The sequence below is a fragment of the Delphinapterus leucas genome, chromosome 1 (genome assembly GCF_059928025.1).
Source record: "Delphinapterus leucas isolate spDelLeu-1000000601 "Yukka" chromosome 1, BTC_Dleu_Yukka2, whole genome shotgun sequence".
In the NCBI taxonomy this organism is placed as follows: domain Eukaryota; kingdom Metazoa; phylum Chordata; class Mammalia; order Artiodactyla; family Monodontidae; genus Delphinapterus; species Delphinapterus leucas.
Genome location: NC_143129.1, coordinates 77,142,258 through 77,162,216, shown reverse-complemented (window position 1 = coordinate 77,162,216; position 19,959 = coordinate 77,142,258). Strand labels below are relative to the sequence as shown.

At 56.5% G+C, this 19,959-nt stretch overlaps 1 protein-coding gene across 1 annotated transcript; it reads left to right on the top strand.

Annotated features, from left to right (window-relative positions):
- The first annotated feature begins 3,583 nt into the window (after positions 1 to 3,583).
- Positions 3,584 to 19,212, top strand: BCAN (brevican). Its single transcript, XM_089913582.1, has 13 exons — positions 3,584 to 4,882; positions 5,593 to 5,967; positions 6,271 to 6,445; positions 6,721 to 6,848; positions 7,338 to 7,631; positions 9,611 to 9,832; positions 10,397 to 11,047; positions 14,540 to 14,647; positions 15,311 to 15,469; positions 16,079 to 16,161; positions 16,526 to 16,670; positions 17,138 to 17,328; positions 17,658 to 19,212. The coding sequence occupies exons 1-13, from the start codon at positions 4,717 to 4,719 to the stop codon at positions 17,763 to 17,765; spliced, it is 2,805 nt and encodes a 934-aa protein (XP_089769708.1). The 5' UTR covers positions 3,584 to 4,716; the 3' UTR covers positions 17,766 to 19,212.
- The last annotated feature ends 747 nt before the right edge of the window (positions 19,213 to 19,959 follow it).

Below are 19,959 nucleotides of genomic sequence, written 5' to 3'. Positions count from 1 at the left end.
ACTCCCTCCCCCATTTATACGTGCGTGTGATGTCTCTCCAGGAGCAAAGCCTCCCTCCCATTCTCCCTTCATCCTTTTCCCTACTGTCTGAGTCCCTCCTCCTCTCCTCTTGACCAACGGGAAGTCCTTCCGACTGTCTAACTTCCATCCCTCCGGCTGCAACATCATCCTCTAGCTCGGCGAGCGCTCCCTGCCCGCCCCTTCTGCCCTCCCTCCCTCCCTACTCCAAGTCATCGGCTTCTTATCCCCAGGACGCTGTCCTACTTCTCTCGTCCTTGCTCTCGCGGCTGCCGCCGCCGGGAACCGACGCAGAGAAGGCAGCGGGTCTCGTGATCTTCCCGAGCCCCCCGCGTTCCCAGCCCGAGGGCGGGGGCAGACTCGAGGAAGGGCGGGGCGGGGGCGGGGGGGAAAGAAAGGGGGTTTTGTGCGGCGCCCGGCCGCCCGGCGCCCTCTTTCGAGCGTCCTGCGGGCCCAGCCTCTGCTCGCGCCCGCGCAGTCCCCGCCGCAGTCTCGGCTGCAGCTGCGGGACCGAGCCGTGGACGCGGAGGAGACCCCCGGAGGAAGCAGCAAACTTCGCGGTGCCGCACCCCCACCCCTGTCCTCCGCCTCCCGCCGGTAGGTGAGTGCGACCGCATCCCAGCCGCCCAGACCTGGGAGGGAGAGAGAAGGGAGCGACCCCCGGCTGCCCTGTGGTCCGCGTCCCCGACCCCTCAGGCCTTGCCTCGCGTGGCTCCGGCACACCCAACCCGCCGACCCCTGACACCTCGGCGAGGTCCGCTGTCGGCCAGCCCGGAGCGCCTACGGCCCCTGCTGCCGTCCTGCCATCTCCAGCTCTGCCTCCCAGCTCTGCCGCTGGCACCCCCATTGCTGTTTGCAGCCTGACCCGCAACCCCCTTGAGTCCGCAGGCTAATGGAAGCGCCCCTCTGGGTCCTTGCGTCTTCCCTGCTGCGGGCTCCAGTCCCAGCACCACCGCCCGAGATTTGCGACCTTGTCCTGGTCAGGGCGGCAGCGGTTCGAGTCAGCCCCCGACTCTGTACCCACGGTGCAGGCAGCACCGCGGGAAAAGCCGCGGCCGGCCACCCTAGGGTACCTTCCCGGAGCCCGCAGGACAGCAAACAGGAGCCGCTGTTGTGGGTGGTGCCGGCGCCGACTGGAGCTGGAATCCCAACTCTGCCGCTTACTTGCTGTGTGACCTTGGGCAAGTTAGTTCTCCTCCCTGAACCTCGGATTCCTCATCGATGTAATGCCTAGTCTGTATTTTTCTCAAAGTTGAGGTTATACGTGGGAAGCATTTAGTAAGAGGCCTGGCTCAAGTAGATGGTCAGGAACTGTCAGCTGGAATTCCAGTTACCACTCCTGCTTTCCTTCCTAGCACTGCTGTTGGGCCGGGAACCCCTCTCCCCCCAGGTACTTCCATATCCCCTTCCTATCAGAATAGCTCTGCCCACTTGGTTCTAACAGGACCAAGATTTGCCATTAGTTTTGTTAGCACCATTCATATCTGCATTACTTCTATTCCAGATAATACCAGTGAGATCAAGGGACAATGACCTAACCCATAGACCCACTCCCAGTATTACCAGTGCCTGTGTTGTCATGGCTAACTTTGCTGTTGATAACAGCATCATCCACATTTCAGATTTTATACTAGGAGGAGTTACAATAGATCAGCTGACGATGTTGCTAATCATATTGTTAGTTGTGCTTCCAATAAATAGGACTATTTATATGGTTACTGCAATTACTCCTGCAGGCCCTGCTAAGGCCTCACTGATATTGTGTAGGTTCCTGTTGCCCCTCACACAGCCACTAAGGGGGTAGCCGAAAGCTTCCCTCCTGCTGTGACTGAAGCTCTGGCCTCTTGTGCATCCCTGCTCACCCTGCTGAGTGCTGGAGCTCAGTTCCCATGGGGCAGACCTTGAACCGCCAGCTGGTGGGCATTCAGCATAGAGATGGTGGGCATTGGGTATGTGTGCATAAGTGCACGCACATGCATGCGTGCGCGCGCACACACACACACACACACACACAGCTTGGTCTTGATTCTCTGTGCACTGGGTTTTTGAAGGCTGTGAGGGGATAGACATCCATGGTCAGACAGGAATGATAATGTAACAAGAGGGAAGTTTCCTGAACAGCTGGGAAAACTCAAGACAAGGGGAGAAATCCAGAGGCTGTAGCAGAGGGATGGTGTGGCATCAGGGAAAGGGACAGGAAGACTGCTGAGCTCTTGAGGATAGAGATGAAGTGGTGGTGTGCCCTGCTCTGGAGGATGAGAAGATGTAGTGGAGGGGGGTGGGTGTGTGCTATGGAGACCAAGCCTTGGATCCTTGAGTCTGAGTCTGGTACCAGAGGAGGGGATGCCTAAGTTTTCTCAGGACTCCTAGCTATACCAGGAAGGGGCTGAGGCCCAAGCTTGGTGTGACTGGTGTGGGGTTGGGAGGTGTGCAGAACTCTCTGACTGAGAACCACACAATCAGGGCCACTCTCTTGGCCCCTCTGGCCAGTGACTCCAAATCTTGGAGGTGGGGGTGGGATACCCTCTATGATTCAGGGCATCCAGGTCCTCATCAGACTCAGACTTTCTCCCTTCATTCCCCCACTTACATAACAGAGGTGAAAGGCGGGGTCTAGGGTGTTGGTCCCAGAGTGGCTCCAACTATATGGGTTTCTGGGCCGCCCATCAGAGAGCTGTGAGTAGCTCCAGCTCCAGCCCAGGGTGAGGGGAGGGAAGGCGCCAGAAAGGGGTCCGGCTTAGGACCTGGCACAGCTCAAACGCATGGCAAACAGTCTCCCAAGCACCTGGCAGGCACTGGCTGTTCATACCAAATGGTCCCCACTCCAACCCCAGAAAGCAGTCCTCTCAAGTGCCCCCATGCCCAGAGTTGGTCTCACACCCTCTGATTGGGCCCCATCAAGAACCTCCTCCCTCTCAAAGGTCGAAGAGAGGCCCTGGGCATCTGGCTTCTGCCATTCCTCCCCCACCTCTGACCTTGAGGTCAGAGCCACAGAGCCACAGAGCCCTTGATGCCCAGCCACAATGGGGGAAATGGATGTTACCGTGGTGGGGAGGCATCCTTAGGAGGATCTGGGATCCTTCAGAGGATCTGGGAGAAGAGGGAAATTTCCCATCAGCTCAGGCTCAGAAAAGGGCGGACATGTACGAAGGCAGAGCCTGAGTGGTCAGGGCAGATAGAAGTGGAACAGTGGGCCTGAAGTGGGAATGAGTAGACAGTAGGAATAAGCCTGATGTCTAGGAAGCCTTGCCTGCAGTCTAACCTTCATCTCTCTTGCTGTATCATTGGCCTATTCCATGGCAGCCTTGGCTCTCCATGCTCTTTTGAGTCTAAGCCAACCATTAAAGATGACGTTGGCTCTGCAGCCTTCCTTCCTGGGGGCACACTGGCCTGGTGCCTGACTTGGTTTCACTGGGGACTCAGGTTCAATCCCTCTCTGGGCCCATTTCTCAATGTCCCACCCCCATCCCTCCATTATGAGAGTGTAAGAGCTTTGAGATCTTCAGAAGAATAGTTCAAGCTCTCAGAGCTTCTGATAGCCAAGGGCAGGAGGGAAATGGTCCCTTTCATTTATTCTCACACACACCCCTTAGCCCACCCCCCAGCCTGGGGCTGGGGTGGAGGAAGGGAGAGGCTGGATGGAGGCCAGACTGGCAGAGACAGGGGCTTTGTCCCAGCTGGTTTCTAAGCCAGGAGATCCTGTGGGAAAGCCCGTGCCAGGCAGAAAGGAAAGGCTGGGAGGAAGGAGGGAGAAGGCAGCCAAGGATGAGGGGGTGGAGGATGCTGGGGGGTAAAGAGAAGAGTTTCCTTATAAGTAATGGTGCAGTGGGGGGAGGTCAATGAGGGGTTGGGCTGGAGAGATGTTGTTCATTGCCCGGGTTTAGTCTGGAAAGCCTTCCCAGAGGAGGCTAGGTGGGTATGGTAGTCAGGGAGGAAGGGACAGGAAGGAAAGGTTGGAGGGGTACTGTGGGAGGAGGAAGGTTCAAAGAAGTCTGGTACTGGGAGGGGCAGAGGAGACTCAAGCATAATGGCACCCACAATTCATGCTATATGCTGTAAGCATTTATTGAGCTCTTACTGTGTGCAGGGTGCTATACATTCGTACAGGTTTTTTTGTTTGTTTTGTTTGTTTTTGTTTTGTTTTGTTTTAGGATAAAAAGCACTCTCAAAGCCCATAGCCTCATGACAACCTGTGAGGTGGTAGTAATGGTGCTCCTTTACAAGTAAGAAGACAAAGGCTTAAAGAGGGTAAGGAACTTGCCTTAAGTCACACAGTGAGTTGATGAGGACCCAGGTCTCGGTTCTGAATAAGAATCCCTTGGTGGGGGGACTTCCCTGGTGGCCGGAGTGGTTAAGAATCCTCCTGCCAGTGCAGGGGACACGGGTTCGAGCCCTGGTCCAGGGAGATCCCACATGCTGCGGAGCAACTAAGCCTGTGTGCCACAACTACTGAGCCTGCGCTCTAGAGGCTGTGCTCCACAACAAGAGAAGCCACCACAATGAGAAGCCCGTGCACCGCAACCAAGAGTAGCCCCCACTCGCCACAACTAGAGAAAGCCCACGCGCAGCAACAGAGACCCAATGCAGCCAAACATAAATAAATAAGAATCCCTTGTGGGGAGACAGAAACAGTGTTAATTAATAGTGAGGTGGGGGCAGTGGGCTTCTGGAGTCAGGATATGTGTGATCCATGTGGACATGGGAGGGAGTCAGAAGTCCATCCTGAGGTCTAACCCCATCTTTCCTCCTCCATTCCCCACCTCATCCTGCAGCATGGCCCTACCATCTCTGCCCCTGCTGGCAACCCTGGCTCTGGCCTGGGTCCCTGCAGCCTTAGCTGATGCTCTGGAAGGAGACAGCTCAGGTAAGCAACCCCACTCAGGGTCACTGTCAGTCTCCTATATCTCCCCTGTGGTAGGAAGGAGCCTCTTGTTCAGCCCTAACCAACGTCTGTCAGCCTTGAGGGACCCAGGGAGGAGACAGAATTGGGAGCACTGTGGGGGAAGATCAGGGCAGGGACACTTGAAAATAAGGGATGATTTGTGGGCCGCTGGTCGGGTGGCGGAATCTTGGGAGTAGGGCTGGGGAGGGGCACTAGGTGCATGGCTGCCAGTCTCCAGAGTGGAGGATGGGAGACCCTTGGGGCACGATGAATGGGGCTGGGAAGCAGAACAGAGGTGGAATTGGGAGAAATCGTGAAAGTGACTGAAGGGAACAGACTGGGAAACTTTGGGGATAAGGCTGCAGGACCCAGGGGGTGAGGTTAGAAGACCCTGGGGTGGGGGCCAGGAATCCTGGGGTGGTACTGGGAGACTTTGGGGGTGAATTTGACTGGGAGACTTTGTGGATCGGTCTGTAGACCGTGGGGGGTGGGCCTGGGGGACCTAGAGGTGGGTTTGCAGGACTCAGCGGGCCCGAGCCCAGGTTCTTGGGGGCGGGGTTACGAAAATCCCCGGGCAAGGCCCGGGAATCCTAGGGCGGGGCGTCGGGATCCTGGGGCGGGGCTCGGAAACCCTGGGGCGGGTCGTGGCAGATCCACAGCACGAAGTTCCAGCCGGCCCCGCCCGCCCACAGAGGACCGGGCTTTCCGCGTGCGCATAGCGGGTGACGCGCCGCTGCAGGGCGTGCTGGGCGGCGCCCTCACCATCCCGTGCCACGTTCACTACCTGCGGCCGCCGCCAAGCCGCCGGGCCGCGCAGGGCTCCCCCCGGGTCAAGTGGACCTTCCTGTCCGGCGGCCGGGAGGCCGAGGTACTAGTGGCGCGGGGGCTACGCGTCAAGGTGAGCGAGGCCTACCGGTTCCGCGTGGCACTGCCTGCCTACCCAGCGTCACTCACCGATGTCTCCCTGGTGCTGAGCGAGCTGCGGCCCAACGACTCGGGCATCTACCGCTGCGAGGTCCAGCACGGCATCGACGACAGCAGCGACGCTGTGGAGGTCAAGGTCAAAGGTGAGAGGGCAAAGATGGAGAGAGGTTCCCGGAGAGAGGGAGGGGAGCCCACAGTCTGAAGCGGAAGCAAACACCTAGAAGGCACAGACTGAGTTGGAAAAGGAGTGGGTAGCTACAGGCCTGTGTTACCTCCTTTCTCTCTTCAGGGGGAGGAAATTCTACCCACAGTCTAACTGAAGCCCCTCATGCTGTAGAGCGGGCGCTATTTGGACTTTACCCTTTGTATACAGGGGGTTGACAAGGAGGGGAAGGGGAAGTCAGTGTGCTGGGTGATCCTGCCTCAGGATCCTCTCTGCCCCTCAGGGGTCGTCTTTCTCTACCGGGAGGGCTCTGCCCGCTATGCTTTCTCCTTCGCTGGGGCCCAGGAGGCCTGTGCCCGCATCGGAGCCCGAATCGCCACTCCGGAGCAGCTCTATGCCGCGTATCTTGGGGGCTATGAACAGTGTGATGCTGGCTGGTTGTCCGACCAGACCGTGAGGTGGGCTGGGGCTGGGGCCCTGGAGCTTCTAGCTGTTTCTGAGGTGGGCTGTGGCCTCTGGTTCTGCCAGGGGCTGCCTCAGGCTGGCCATATAGGGCTCCCTGCCTCTGGCGGATGCAGCTGGTCTTTGGAGGGTGGGTGAGGACCCCGCCTTGGTGGGGGGTGTGCATTTCTGCAGAGCTAGGAGGACAGTTGGCTGCACTGAAAGGCAATGTGATTCAGGAGGGTCACCATGGGATGGCTCCCTGGTGAAGGCATTTGTACCCCTTCCCCAGGTATCCCATCCAGACTCCACGAGAGGCCTGTTATGGAGACATGGATGGCTTCCCTGGGGTCCGGAACTATGGAGTGGTGGACCCGGATGACCTCTATGATGTCTACTGTTACGCTGAAGAACTAAATGGTGATTGGGGGTAGGGAGTTGCCAGGGGAAGAGCCCCCTCTCCAGTGCTGCCCATAGGTCCTCCTGGGCCTCTGCTGGACCTTATCATCCTTTATCATCCTGTATTTAAGTGGGCAGCCAGTGGTAAGGAAACAGTCAGTGTCCCTCCCTCCAAACACTGTCATAGAGACAAGTTCATGGCCAAAGCCTCAGACAGGTGGTAGGTGACTGAGTTTGAGTCTGCTGTTACCTGCTGTGCATCTCTCTATGTTTTAGTATCTCTGAGCCTCAGTTTCCTTCTTGGCAGAATTAGGAAGTTGGGCCAGGTTCTTTCGAGCAATATTATCGATCCTAAGGTTCTATCAAGACTTCGATCCTGTAAAGTAGTGTGATGGACTGCATGTCGCAAATGAGGAGACTGAGGCCCAGAGAAGCTTGCCCAGAGTCTCTGTGGGAGCCCAGGGTGGAAGGAGCTCCCTTCCTGGTAACCCAGCCTCTTCTTCTCCCCAGGAGAGCTGTTCCTGGGTGCCCCTCCAGACAAGCTGACATTGGAGGAGGCACGGGCGTACTGCCAGGAGCGGGGTGCTAAGATTGCAACCACAGGCCAGCTGTATGCAGCCTGGGATGGTGGCCTGGACCGCTGCAGCCCAGGCTGGCTGGCTGATGGCAGTGTGCGCTACCCCATCGTCACGCCCAGCCAGCGCTGTGGTGGGGGCCTCCCTGGTGTCAAGACTCTCTTCCTCTTCCCCAACCAGACCGGCTTCCCCAACAAGCACAGCCGCTTCAATGTCTACTGCTTCCGAGGTGAGCCCACCTCCCTGCAGTGGCTGAGACCAACCTCAGGGAGACGGAGTCGAGGCCTATGCTCTTACCCCAGCCCCGACCAGTTTCTCTTGGGTCTTTGCCATTTGCCTCAAGGAGCTTTGGGTGGTGCTCAGCTTGTCACTTAGGGTTCTAATTCTGGTTGTGCCCTCTGACTTGGTCTTTGTGGCCTCAAGGAGGGCTCACCTTGCTGCATCTCCTCACCTGCCTCCACACCAGTAGTCCCTGCCTTGTCTCTTCCTGTTGCAAAGCTGCCTCTCCCTTATTGGGCTGCCAAATATGTCTCCATCTCTGGTCAGCTCATGAGCAGACCAGAGATGACTGACATTCTCTGAATCCAATGAATGATCTGCTCCAGTTAACTAAATACACTTCAGAGGGGTTTCCAGAACCTTCAGCTTGAAGGTATCAGATTTTTACCACCAAATATTGAGGGACAGACATAATTCCCCCCACAGGGAGCAGGTCCTTAAAGACAGCTGGGTGTAGAGATGGCTTCCTACCCACATCTTATATTGGGAGCTGGAGGGGAGGCAGTGCCTGCGACCCCCAGAGGCACAGGGCGCAGGCCAAGGATGACTGACAATCAGGGAGGCATTGCCATGGAGGATTGGAGTCCCTGCCCCAACTGTGAGCCTGCAGTACTGGTACCAGGGCTGGAGGCAGAAATGGAAAGAGAAGACACAGCCTACTAGGAGCCCTTAGTCTGAAGGAGGAAGACACAGTTTCTGCCCTGGGAGCCCGCAGTCTGACCAAAGACGAAATGCTTCACTCCCAGCACAAGGAAAGACTGAGAGAAAAGCATTACTTCCCCTGGGACAGATCTCCAGATGGCTTTAGCCCGAGGCTGGGAGGGATGGGGAAGGGAAGTCCACAGGAAGACAGGTCCATCTGGAAAGACTTACTTGAACACAGATAATGGTGATGACGCTGCTGCTAATTATACCAATAGTAGTTAGCACTTCTAGCACTGATTATAATTATGTCCCAAGCACTGTTATGGAAAGAAATTGAAGGAGGAACTGAATCAGGAGAAGAGGGGAAGGAAGAGGACGACCATGGCTGGGAGCAGGTGGAGGGCAGAGGCGGGCAAGGGTACAGGTTTGCTTGTCTGGTATGAGCAAGGCTCACTGAAGCAGGTGACGCAGGCAGGATGCGCTGTCCTGTCTTGTCTGGCTGAACACAGCTGGCCCTCAGGGCTTTTCTTAGCCCAATTCCACCTTTGCTTCACTGGTTTTCTGCTCTTGGTTCCCTTCCCCTGGGACAAGGTAATTCATTCTAAAACTCTGGTTATTTGAAGAGAGCAGATCCTGGAAGGATGGGGTGGCCACTTGCCCTTTTGCCCCAACACCGAGATCATCGGGCGGTGATGGTTGAATGTCCTTCCTGTACCCTACCCTTCAGCTCTCCTGTGGTGATGGCAGCCTGTCCCCTTCCATTTCTAGAGTCTTAGGATGACTGGGATCCCTCACACCTTACCCTAAAGCCAGGGTCCCAAGGTGCTGAGGCCATTCTGTCCATCCTTCTGCCTCCATCTCCTTACTCAAGGGATGACCTCTCTCCTGAGCCTTCCTTTACCATTCTATCTAAAGTAGTACTTCCCATCTCCTTGCTAAACTTAATTGTTCTTTATATGGTAACATTATATGTTTATTTGTTTGTCTGTATCTAGAATATAAATCCCCTTGAGGGCAGGAAGCTTGCTGTTTTGCTGTGCACTGTATCCTCAGTGCCCAGGAGAATGCTCGGCATGACACATAGCGGGCACTCGATTAATGCTTGAGGAATGAGTGATGAAGCCCCGGGGTGCTCTCTGGGCCCCATGGGTGCTCCATAGGGAAGATGAGAGAGAATTAAGAGAATTCTATGGTCTCTGAGTCTAACCCAGAACCCTCACATGCAGGCCTGTGAGGGCAGAGGCACCTCCTTAACCTCCCATTGGCACTTTCCTCCTGCCACAGACTCTGCCCAGCCCTCTGCCATCCCTGAGGCCTCTGACCTGGCCTCTGATGCACTGGAAGCCATTGTCACAGTGACAGAGACCCTGGAGGAACTGCAGCTGCCTCAGGAAGCTGTGGAGAGCGAGTCCCGGGGAGCCATCTACTCCATTCCCATTATGGAGGATGGAACAGGTGGAAGCTCCACTCCAGAAGACCCAGCAGAGGCCCCTAGGACCCTCCTAGGTAACTCAAATCTCTTATCCTGGGGATATCCACACCTGGGAGAAGTTGGGGCAGAAAGGGCAAGCCCAGGCTGAGGCCGGGGTTGTCGCTGCCTTGATTCTACCCTGTCCTCTCTCAGCAGCACAGTCGTGCAAGGCACCTCTCCTGCTCCTCTCCCAACCTTTGCCTTTCCAGCAAATCCCACTCCCAGATAGCTGGGTCTGGAGATGCTTGGACTAAGGAGCTGCCCTCTGGGAAGGAGGGATCTCCTTTCTTTGGTCTCTCCTCCTCCTCACCTACCCAAAATAAACAGAGAATTTTAACAGACTGGGAGAGGGAGATGCAACCGCCAGGTTTTCCTGGGCTAATGACAGCTCATAGAGCCTTCTCAAGTGTTGCCTCACTATTGCAGCTCCAGTTGAAATTCTTCTGGTGCGGAGCAAAGGCAGTTCCTCCCCAGGGCAGGCTCTTCCCTCTCCCTGAGGGCTCACCCTCCCCAGCCCCACCTTTCTCCCCTTCCCCTTCCTTCTTCCTGTCCTCTGGTGGGTGCTGTCCCTGGTGCTGAACCATCTGTGCTTTGCCTAGAATTTGAAACCCAATCCATTGTACCTCCCCTGGGGTCCTCAGAAGAGGAAGGCAAGGTGTTGGAGGAAGAAGAGACATACAAGGATGAAGAAGAGAAAGAAGAGGAAGAAGAAGAAGAGGAGGAGGTGGAGGACGAGGCCCTGTGGGCCTGGCCCAGTGAGCTCAGCAACCTGGACCCAGAGGCCCCTCTCCCCACTGAGCTGGCTCCAGAGGAGTCACTCTCCCAGGCATCCCCACCAGTGAGGGCAGTCCTGAAGCCTGATGCATCACCACCTCCCTACGGAGAGCCAGAGGCTCCCAGGCCTCCAACGGTCCTTGGACCACCCACGGAGGCCCTGCCCTCTCCCAGGGAAGGGAACCTGGCATCCCCATCACCTTCCACTCCGGTTGGGGCAAGAGAGATAGGGAAGGAGACTGGGGGTCCTGAGCTGTCTGGGGTCCCTCGAGGAGAGAGTGAGGAGACAGGGAGCTCCGAGGATGCCCCTTCCCTGCTTCCAGCCACACGGGTCCCTGAGGGTACCAGGGACCTGGAGACCCCTTCTGAAGAGAATTCTGGAAGAACTGTCCCAGCAGGGACTTCAGTGCATGCCCAGCCGGTGCTGCCCACTGACAGTGCCAGCCATGGTGGAGTGGCCGTGGCCCCCTCATCAGGTAACTTTGCCCAAGGCTCAACCTCCCTCTTTATCCTCGTCCTCTTTCCCCCCCTGCAGCTCTGGATCACCTGACCTATAGTCCTTTAACCCACCACTGCCCCAGACTCTCTTGTCCTTTGCCTTCATTCTCCTACCCACCTCTACCTGTGGGCTTCCAATCTTGGATACCCCACCTTGTGACTTCCATTCCAGCTCTCTGAGTCCTCACCCTGTAACCCCCAACTCCATGACTCCCACCCTGTGACCCTGTCCCTGTTTCTGAAATCCACACTGTGACCCCCAGCCCTACCACCAAACACCTGGAACTTTTTCCTACCCTCGACTCTCTACCTGTGACTCACATCTCACTGGCCCCACAGAGGACCCTCATGCCTTGTTCAGTGGGTGCCCTCATTGCCTTTTGCGTTCTTCAAGGCCCAGGCCCATCCTCCACTGCTCCCTCCCCCTCCTGTGTGCCACCTCCCTTCAGCTGCCTCCCACTGGTATCAGGGAAGCCTGGGATCCCATGCCCAGCCCTCAACCTTTGGGGTCCAGGAGAGCCCTATCCCCACAGAGCCTTAAGCAACTACTTCTGTGAAGTACTTTTTTCGACTGTTTCATGGAAACAAGCCTTGGAAATAAATCTCTATTAAACCGCTTTATAACCAAAACTCTGGCACCCTCTGTCTCCACCCCCAGCTGTTTGCCCCTTTCATTCCATGGAGTTGTGTCCTGGGTAGCTCTTTGATGGTTCTTTTGGTGCCATCTCTCTCTCTCTGTGTCTCTGTCTCTCTCTTTCTCCCCCTGGGTCTTTGTGTGTCTTTGTGCCTCTTCCGTCTCCATCTTCAGCCTGCACCCTTTCCTGTCCTAGCAGTCTAACAGCCCCTGCTGTTCCCTTGTCCTCTCCTCAGGCCTGTCTCTGCCTTCCTTCCTGACTGCTGAGATCCCAAATCTGACTGTACACTTTACCCCAGAGAAGTCTTTGTCTGTCAGTCTGCGGGAGTGCTGGGAGTTGTAGTCCCTCACTCCTGATGGAGAGAAACCTCTGCAGGCCAGAGTGTGTGTGTGTGTGTGTGTGTGTGTGTGTGTGTGTACACGTGTCCCTTTCTGATCCATCTTGATGGCTCCCATCTAGAGCCATACATACAGAGGACTGACAGAGAAAGCCCCTCTTAGCATGAAGGCCATTCCCTGGTGTCCGGGTGCCCCAAGGCTCTGTTCCCCTCCCCCACATATCAGCAGGGGAATGGTATCTCGCTTTCATCCCACTGCCCATGGCCTCCCTCTCCTCCACTAACTCCTGCACTAATGACCACCCTCACCCACTATTTCACCCTTCCTGAACCCAGAGGATCTCAAAGTTCCTATTGCTGGAGAAGAAACAATTCAGGAGGGGAGGATGGAGAGTGTGGAGGGAGGGGGAATGGGGAGTTAGGTTCTGGGGTCTGAGAGAAAGAAGCCCTATCTATTCAGTGAAGGTTGAGCTTCCAAATGGAGATCTCTGGAGAAGGCTGGGACCCTCCTAGTACCAGGGTCATTCTCCTAGATGGCCCAGGGTGGGCTAGGGGGCTCTACATCACACCTAGGCTCACTCGTTTCAACTACTGTCTCCCTGCCCAGCTGGCCTTGGAGTTCAGTGCTGTGGGGTGAGGAGGGGCTTTGGTGGGAGAGGATCACCATTGGAAGTATCTGCGGTGTCTTAGTTACCCCACCTGGGGGATGAGTGAGAGGCCCTCCAGCCTGCTATTGCAGCAGTAAGGAAGGAAGAACTTTCTGATTGTGTATAGTAGTTGATCCAGAAGCGGGGAGGTGGAAGACCAGAAAGTCTCAAGAGGAGTTCCTTCACCACCAACACCCACCCCCCACCATCCTGGTTCAGGTTCTGCCACCCACAGCCGGGGGGAGGGACCTGTGGCTTGGGTAAGGCCCCAGGGACCAAGTTTGAGAGTCTTTGGCCCCCAGGGTTAGGGGGTCGGACAGAGAGGAGCAGAGAGGATCACGGGAGGAGCAGGAAAGTGTGAGGAAAGGAAGGGGGTTCAGGACTCCTACCCTCTGTAGGACCTGGTCCTTAAAGGGTTAAATAAAACACTTCCCCTTCTTGCTTTGCCCTAGAAGGTAGCAGTACCAGCTTGAAAGAAACTATTGGCAGAAGGGGTGATGACAGGGGGAGTGGTGTTGGAATAGCTGATTCATTTTACCCAAAACAGCTAGGTCATCCCAGCAAAATTCTTTGAATCACCTCCAGCTTCTCCTCCCCCCACCTCTGCTCTGATCCCCACCAGACAGTGGGATCTTGGGCCAGAGTAAAGCACTGTGGGCATGGGCCTTGGCTGCTAGGAGCGGATGGCTTGGTCTGAGGGGTCCTGCCCAGGGCTGGGCCGAGAACACTGACCTGCTCTGTCAGTCTGTGGGGCCATCATCTCCAGGTCATCCGGATCAGAAAGGAGTAGAATCTGACAGCCCCTTCAGCACCTAGGCCCAGTCTAAGGGCAGCCACCCAAGATCATGAGAGAGAGTCCAGAAGAGAAGGCAGATGGCCTAGCCAGACGGAGCTGGACGTAGACAACAGATTGCAGGCCTTCAGAGTAGTGTGTTAGTCCAAGAAGACTGCCTGGAGGAGAGGGGCCAGAAGGAAGGAACAAAATGGGCTGAAGGGGTTTCTAGGTTGGGGAACCTGCAGGAGGCCCCAAGTGGAGGGGGAAAGGGGAGCCTGGTAACGGTGTGGGGGGAGAGTCCTGGGAGATAAGAAGGGGAGGCAAAGAGGTTGGATGATGTTGAGAGAGTGTGTGGAGCCAGTGCTACAGGACAGGGGGAGCTGCTGCAGCTCCATTTCTGGGAAGGGTCGGGGGGGCGAAGGAGTAAGGCATAGAGTGAGGGAAGTGCATTGGATCTTCACTAAGAGCTTCTGGGCCTGACTCTGCCCAGTGGACAGCAGGAGGAATGGTTAGCTCCCTCCTAGACCACCCCAGTATCAGGTCCCAGAAGCAGCAAATGGCAGGCCACACCTCACTGTCGCTATGGTGACTCTCCTCTCCTTCAGTTCCACCCAGCCCACCTAGACTACACAGAACTGTGCTAGGACCTGGCACAATGACAAGGGGTGGGGGACTAAACTCTAGGCCTAGAGAGGTAAAGTGACTGGCTCAATGTACCCAGCAGATCCAGGAGCTAGGTAAGAGTCCAGGACGCATGACTGACAGCCAAGTATCTTTCCCCTTAATGGGATTAAACCCTGAAGGCCTTCCTGGACACTCCTCTCGGCCCCTGTTAGACGTGGCCCACACTGGTGGGCATGACAATGACCAGCACTGGGCTGAGCCAGTGCTGAAGTGGGGGGCAGTGAGGAGGGGAAAAAACCCAGAACTCAGGTCTGGGCTGTGACCAGAGGCAGGCTCCAGGGAGAACATTTAGGGTGCTGTGATAGCCCCCAGGACAAGCGGGTCAGGGCTGGGACCCCTGCTGCAGAGCTGTGCTCCCCTGGCCCCCCACCTCACACCTCTCTCCCCCTCAGGTTACTGTGTCCCCAGCCCCTGCCACAATGGTGGGACGTGCTTGGAGGAGGAGGAGGGGGTCCGCTGCCTATGTTTGCCTGGCTATGGGGGGGACCTGTGCGATGTTGGTGAGTGTGCTGAGGGGCTGTGGTGGGGGGAGAGCTGAAGCCTAGACCCTGCCACAACGCGCTAGTTCCAGGGGGTGGGACGGGACACTGGTTTTGGCCTTGCCATTAATGAATTTCCATTTGTTGTTGTTGGATGCACCCCGCACTTTGCGGGATCTTAGTTCCCTGACCAGGGATTGAACCTGGGCCTCCTGCAGTGGAAGCGCGGGAAAAGAATCCCCATTTCAGACAAATCACATAACTTCTCTGAGCCCTCCCCTCAATTTCCTCATCTGTTAAGTGGAATCAAAAATGACTCTCTCAGGGAGTCTATGCTCCTGGAATTTGGCAGGCAGGCAGTACTTGTCGGTTTCCATTCTCCTGGGAAGAGAGGAGGGTTCAGCTCTTCTTTAGGAAGGAGGATTGCAGAGACCCAGGCCGGGACTCCAGCCTCACCCTGGTCTGTGTCGCTCAAGAGAAGGAAGGCATCAAGGCCCCCCTCCAACCAGGGCCCCTCCAGCTCCTAGCCGCTCCTTCTCTACTCTCTCTTTGGCACCGCCCTCCTACACTTAGCCCGCCCCCTCGGTCTGAGGTGGTGGGAGGAGCCCAGTCCCTGTCTGGGGACCCAGCCTCTCAGAGTTTCGGGGTTCTCCCGCCTAAGCTGCCTGCCCTTCTGTGTCCTAGGCCTCCACTTCTGCAGCCCCGGCTGGGACGCCTTCCAGGGCGCCTGCTACAAGCACTTTTCTACACGAAGGAGCTGGGAGGAGGCGGAGAACAAGTGCCGGATGTACGGCGCGCACCTGGCCAGCGTCAGCACGCCGGAGGAACAGGACTTCATCAACAGTGGGCTGGGGACAGGGCGGGAGGCGACCCTCGTCACCTGTTCTCTCACTCACACACTCACTCATCAATCAATCAGTTAATGAGTGTGTTAATTAACTCCCTTATACATTAATTCAGGTACTCATTACTTGGTTTACCTCATTCATTCATTCATTCACTTTTCTTTCCTCTCTCCCTCCTTCCCACTCCACACGTGGGTAGTGGGGCTTCAGGCAGGGGAGGGCTGAGATTCGCGCAGGAAATACACCTGCATCAGCCTGGCGGTTGCTTGGGGGCTTATCTTTAGTCGCTCCCCACCTCCCTGGCTCTCCTGCCTCCGTCTACTCTCCCCGACTCTGACCTTGCTGAGAGTTTTTACTTTTTCCAGAGTTTCCCTTTTCTAGCCCTGGTGATATTTTTCTTCTTCCCTCACCCCCCACGCCCCTGCCTTCCATCCCGCCCTTGTGCAGATGCTGGAGGGATAAGGATACCGGGAAGCGCGGATTTGGGGTTGCGGGAAGGACTTCCCCCCGCGAGCACCCACAGACAGCCCGATGACAGGGAATGGCCGCCATCTGCTGGCAGCGAAGCTCACTGCACACCTTCCTCTCCCCTGCGGTTCTTCCCCAGATCGATACCGGGAATACCAGTGGATCGGGCTCAATGACAGGACCATCGAAGGCGATTTCCTGTGGTCAGATGGCGTCTCCCTGGTGAGAGGTTCTGGCCGCCCCTCACGCTGTCTAGGTCGCTTCTTCGAAGCATTTCTGCCCTCTACCCCCAATAACCCCCATCCCTCCCTCTCCTTTTACTGGCCCCTTACCTTTTCCTCTTCCTGGCCCTCCTGCATTCCTTGTGTCCCTTTCTCTTCTCTTCTGGTTCCCATTATCCTTCCCCCCAAAGCCCCTGACATCTTCTTTTTCCTTCTGGGTCCCCTACTCCCCATCCCTCTAGACTTCCCTCTCCTGGTGCCCCTCCCCCACCCCCTTCTCCTCAGGTCCTCCAGGTCCATTCCTCCCAGTGCTCCTGGGGCTGGAGCTCCTCACCACCTCCTCCATCCTCCCCCCACCCTCCCAGCTCTATGAGAACTGGAACCCTGGGCAGCCAGACAGCTACTTCCTGTCCGGAGAGAACTGCGTGGTTATGGTGTGGCACGATCAGGGACAATGGAGTGATGTGCCCTGCAACTACCACCTGTCCTACACCTGCAAGATGGGGCTGGGTGAGGGCGGGCGAGGGGGAGGAGGGGTGGGGGCTAGAGAATCCTGGAACTGATGTGTGTGCAGAAGGAGGGTGCAAAGCTACACAGAGAAATCAGAAATATGTCCCAGGCCGTGGGCATGGGCGGGATAACAAATTAGATGGGTCCATTTGGAACCCCTACTCTTTATTATTTATTTATTTGGTTGCACCGGGTCTTAGTTGCGGCCGGTGGGCTCCTTAGTTGTGGCATGCAATCTCTTAGTTGCAGCATGCATGTGGGATCTAGTTCCCTGACCAGGAATTGAACCTGGGCCCCCTGCATTGGGAGCTCGGAGTCCCAACCACTGTGCCACCAGGGAAGTCCCTGGAACCCCTAGTCTTTTTGTGTGTCATGTTAAGGCCTACTCCTCTCCTCCTTCATCCCAGTTCTGGGAACTGTTACCCCCAGAGCCCAGCTCCCAGTTCCTGACTGTGTCCCCCCTGCAGTGTCCTGTGGCCCCCCACCAGAGCTGCCCCTGGCTCGAGTATTTGGCCGTCCACGGCTGCGCTATGAAGTAGACACAGTGCTTCGTTACCGGTGCCTGGAGGGCCTGGCCCAGCGCAACCTACCACTGATCCGCTGCCAGGAGAATGGTCGCTGGGAGCCCCCCCAGATCTCCTGTGTGCCCCGCAGGCCTGTGAGTGCCAGGAGGAGGCAGGTGGGGGGCACTAGCCAACACAACCCTGGGCTCCAGTCCTAGCTCTGTCCATCACTGGCTGTGTAATCTTGGAGTTATCACTACCCCTCTCTGGGGCAAAGAGGAGGTGGGCTGAATGCTCCGGGGTCCCCTTCAGTGCTGCTGTCTGAGAATATGCAGCCACAGTCTGGGCTCTTAAGGGCTGAGCCAGGGAAAGTGTTTTGATGAGGTCAGAGGTCAAGGAGCAAGAACCCAGAGGGCAGACTCTGAGAAGAGAGAGAAGGAGGAGGAGCCCAAGGGTGGAGGGTGAGTGTGTGTGTCTTTCCCAGGCTCGAGCTCTGCGCCCAATAAAAGCCCCAGAAGGACATCCGAGGAGGCTCCTGGGGAGCTGGAAGGCACGGTTGACACCCCCTCCCAATCCCGCTCCAGGTCCCTAAGGGTCAAGGCCCCCAGCACTGTGCTCTGCCCCCAACCCTCCCTCCAACCCATGCTTTTCCCATCGCAGGGAGTGACAACGAGAGGGGTGGAGCTGAAGTCCAGGTGATAGTGCCTGGAGGGGCTTCTGTGAAATACCTGGGTAGCTCCAGCCCTGCCTTAGGCTCTCTCACCCCTATCCTGGGCATCAGGTTTTTCCCTCAGGGCCTTGAGTAGGTCCCTAAGTGCCTCAACTGCCCTCTCCTTGCCAGCCATCCTGTCCTCTCCATTCCCCTGGGGGGCACTGTGCCCACTCATTCTCGGTTTTCCAAGAGAATGTGTTCGCAGGGTGGAATACCTGTAAAACCAGCAGGAAATAAAGCTGCATTTGAGCCCAAACAAGATTGATGCCTCTGTGTGTGAGAGAGAAAAGTGCAGTTGGGCCGGGCCTCACAGGATAAATAGACCTTCTGTGTTTATTAGCTTCTGAAGGTCAGAGAAGTCCTCAAGATGTCAGTGCCTGATATGAGTGCCCGGCACAGAATAGCTGCCTAGTAAGTATTTATGGAATGAATAAGCCCACGGGGGTTGGGGAACAGCATGAGGATATTTGGAAGAAGCTGGAGTGCCCAGAGTGTCCAGTCAAGCCGACCTGGAGAAGTTCAGTCTGGGGAGGTAGAGGGGCTGAGGGCCCGGAGAGGAAGGCAGAGAGGTGGGTGCTTTGGTGTCCCCATTCCGAGGTTCCAGAGGGGGATTCTCCCAGGGGGTGTGAGGGTGAAGGGAACGCAGAGGGTTAGGCTTCAAGAAGGCTTACTTTCAGCAGAAGAGGCAGAGATGCAGGAACGGGGAAACAAGGGTGGGCAGGGATCTGGGGAACGACCTGCGAGGCCCATAGGCTGTGGTCAGCAGAGGGCGCTGCGGCTGCAGACACGTCAGCCTGAGAGTGCCGTGTGCGCGTGCGTGAGTGGAGCCGAACTGGAGGAGTCCCAGGATACCGCCAGGGAGCGCTGGGGTCTGTCTTTCTGAGGAGCCCAGGGAAGGGAAGCGGGTTGCGGGCTGTGGGGCGGGAGGAAGGTAGGACTTCCGGCCAGGCTGAGCTGGCCCTGGGGTCTGTGAGTCAGCGGAGATTGAGATGATGAGGTCACTCTCTGAATACTGGAGAGAGAATGATCAGCTGCGCGCGCGCGCGTGTGTGTGTGTGTGTGTGTGTGTGTGTGTGTGTGTACCTCATCGCAGTCCACTGAATTGTGCCTTCTTGTGCCTCCTGGTAAAGTGTTTTGCCAGCATGCTGTCTGTCTTCTTGATGGGGGTGAATCTTACTGCTGCAGATCCTCACACTTAACCACACTGGTTCACACACATGCACACACGTGTGCACACTGTCATGTGTACACACTTCTGCTTGTGCCCACGGTTACACCACATTCACGCACATGGGCAGTTCTTACTCCTTTTTGTAGAAGTCAGTAAAACCTGATAAAACTAAGGGATAGGGAGACAGATCCAGAGGAGCAAAAAGCTTAGAGAGGGCAATATGAAGAGACCCAGACAGGTGAGACGGGACAGAGAAAGACAGGTGATTGTTGGGGGGAGCTGGGGGCTCTCCCAGGCCATCCCTGCCCAGGCCCATCCTGGGCCTTCTCCAGGTATGTAAACCCCAACCAGCTGGTCTCTGAGACACCAACACTGACCTCCCAGACCCAGCTCCCAACCAATCACCAACCACCACATTCCTCTCTTCGCCCCAGGCTCTCCTGTCCCACCTTCTGCCCGGCCCACACTCCACACCTCCACACGACACAGCCTAGCATGGCTAGGGAGTGGGACTGTTTTTTAAGCAGCTACAAAGAAGATGATGATCCTGGGGCCAGAGCAGAACCCCACTTTATCCTGTATTACCCTGCAATTACCCCACTCATTGCACTTTTAGGGATGTCAGAGCATTAAGCTGGAATTGTAAGTGGATCAAGCCCAAAGTGGGCCTTTGAAGGTGGGGTCTGAAGAGGAGAAGGCTGAGGAGGGGGCAGTGTCTGTCCTTGGGTTTTTATTTTTTAATTAAATTATTTATTATTTATTTTTGGTTGCATTGGGTCTGTATTGTGCGTGGGGTTTTCTCTAGTTGCGGTGAGCGGGGGCTACTCTTCCTTGCGGTGCGTGGGCTTCTCATTGCGGTGGCTTCTCTTGCTGTGGAGCACAGGCTCCAGGTGTGCAGGCTTC

Coding starts and splice junctions, on each gene's coding strand:
- BCAN (XM_089913582.1), top strand. CDS start 4,717: ATGGGAGGGAGTCAGAAGTCCATCCTGAGGTCTAACCCCATCTTTCCT. Junction 11,048..14,539: donor GGCCGTGGCCCCCTCATCAG/GTAACTTTGCCC, acceptor TCTCCCCCTCAG/GTTACTGTGTCCCCAGCCCC. Junction 17,329..17,657: donor CCTGTGTGCCCCGCAGGCCT/GTGAGTGCCAGG, acceptor TGTCTTTCCCAG/GCTCGAGCTCTGCGCCCAAT.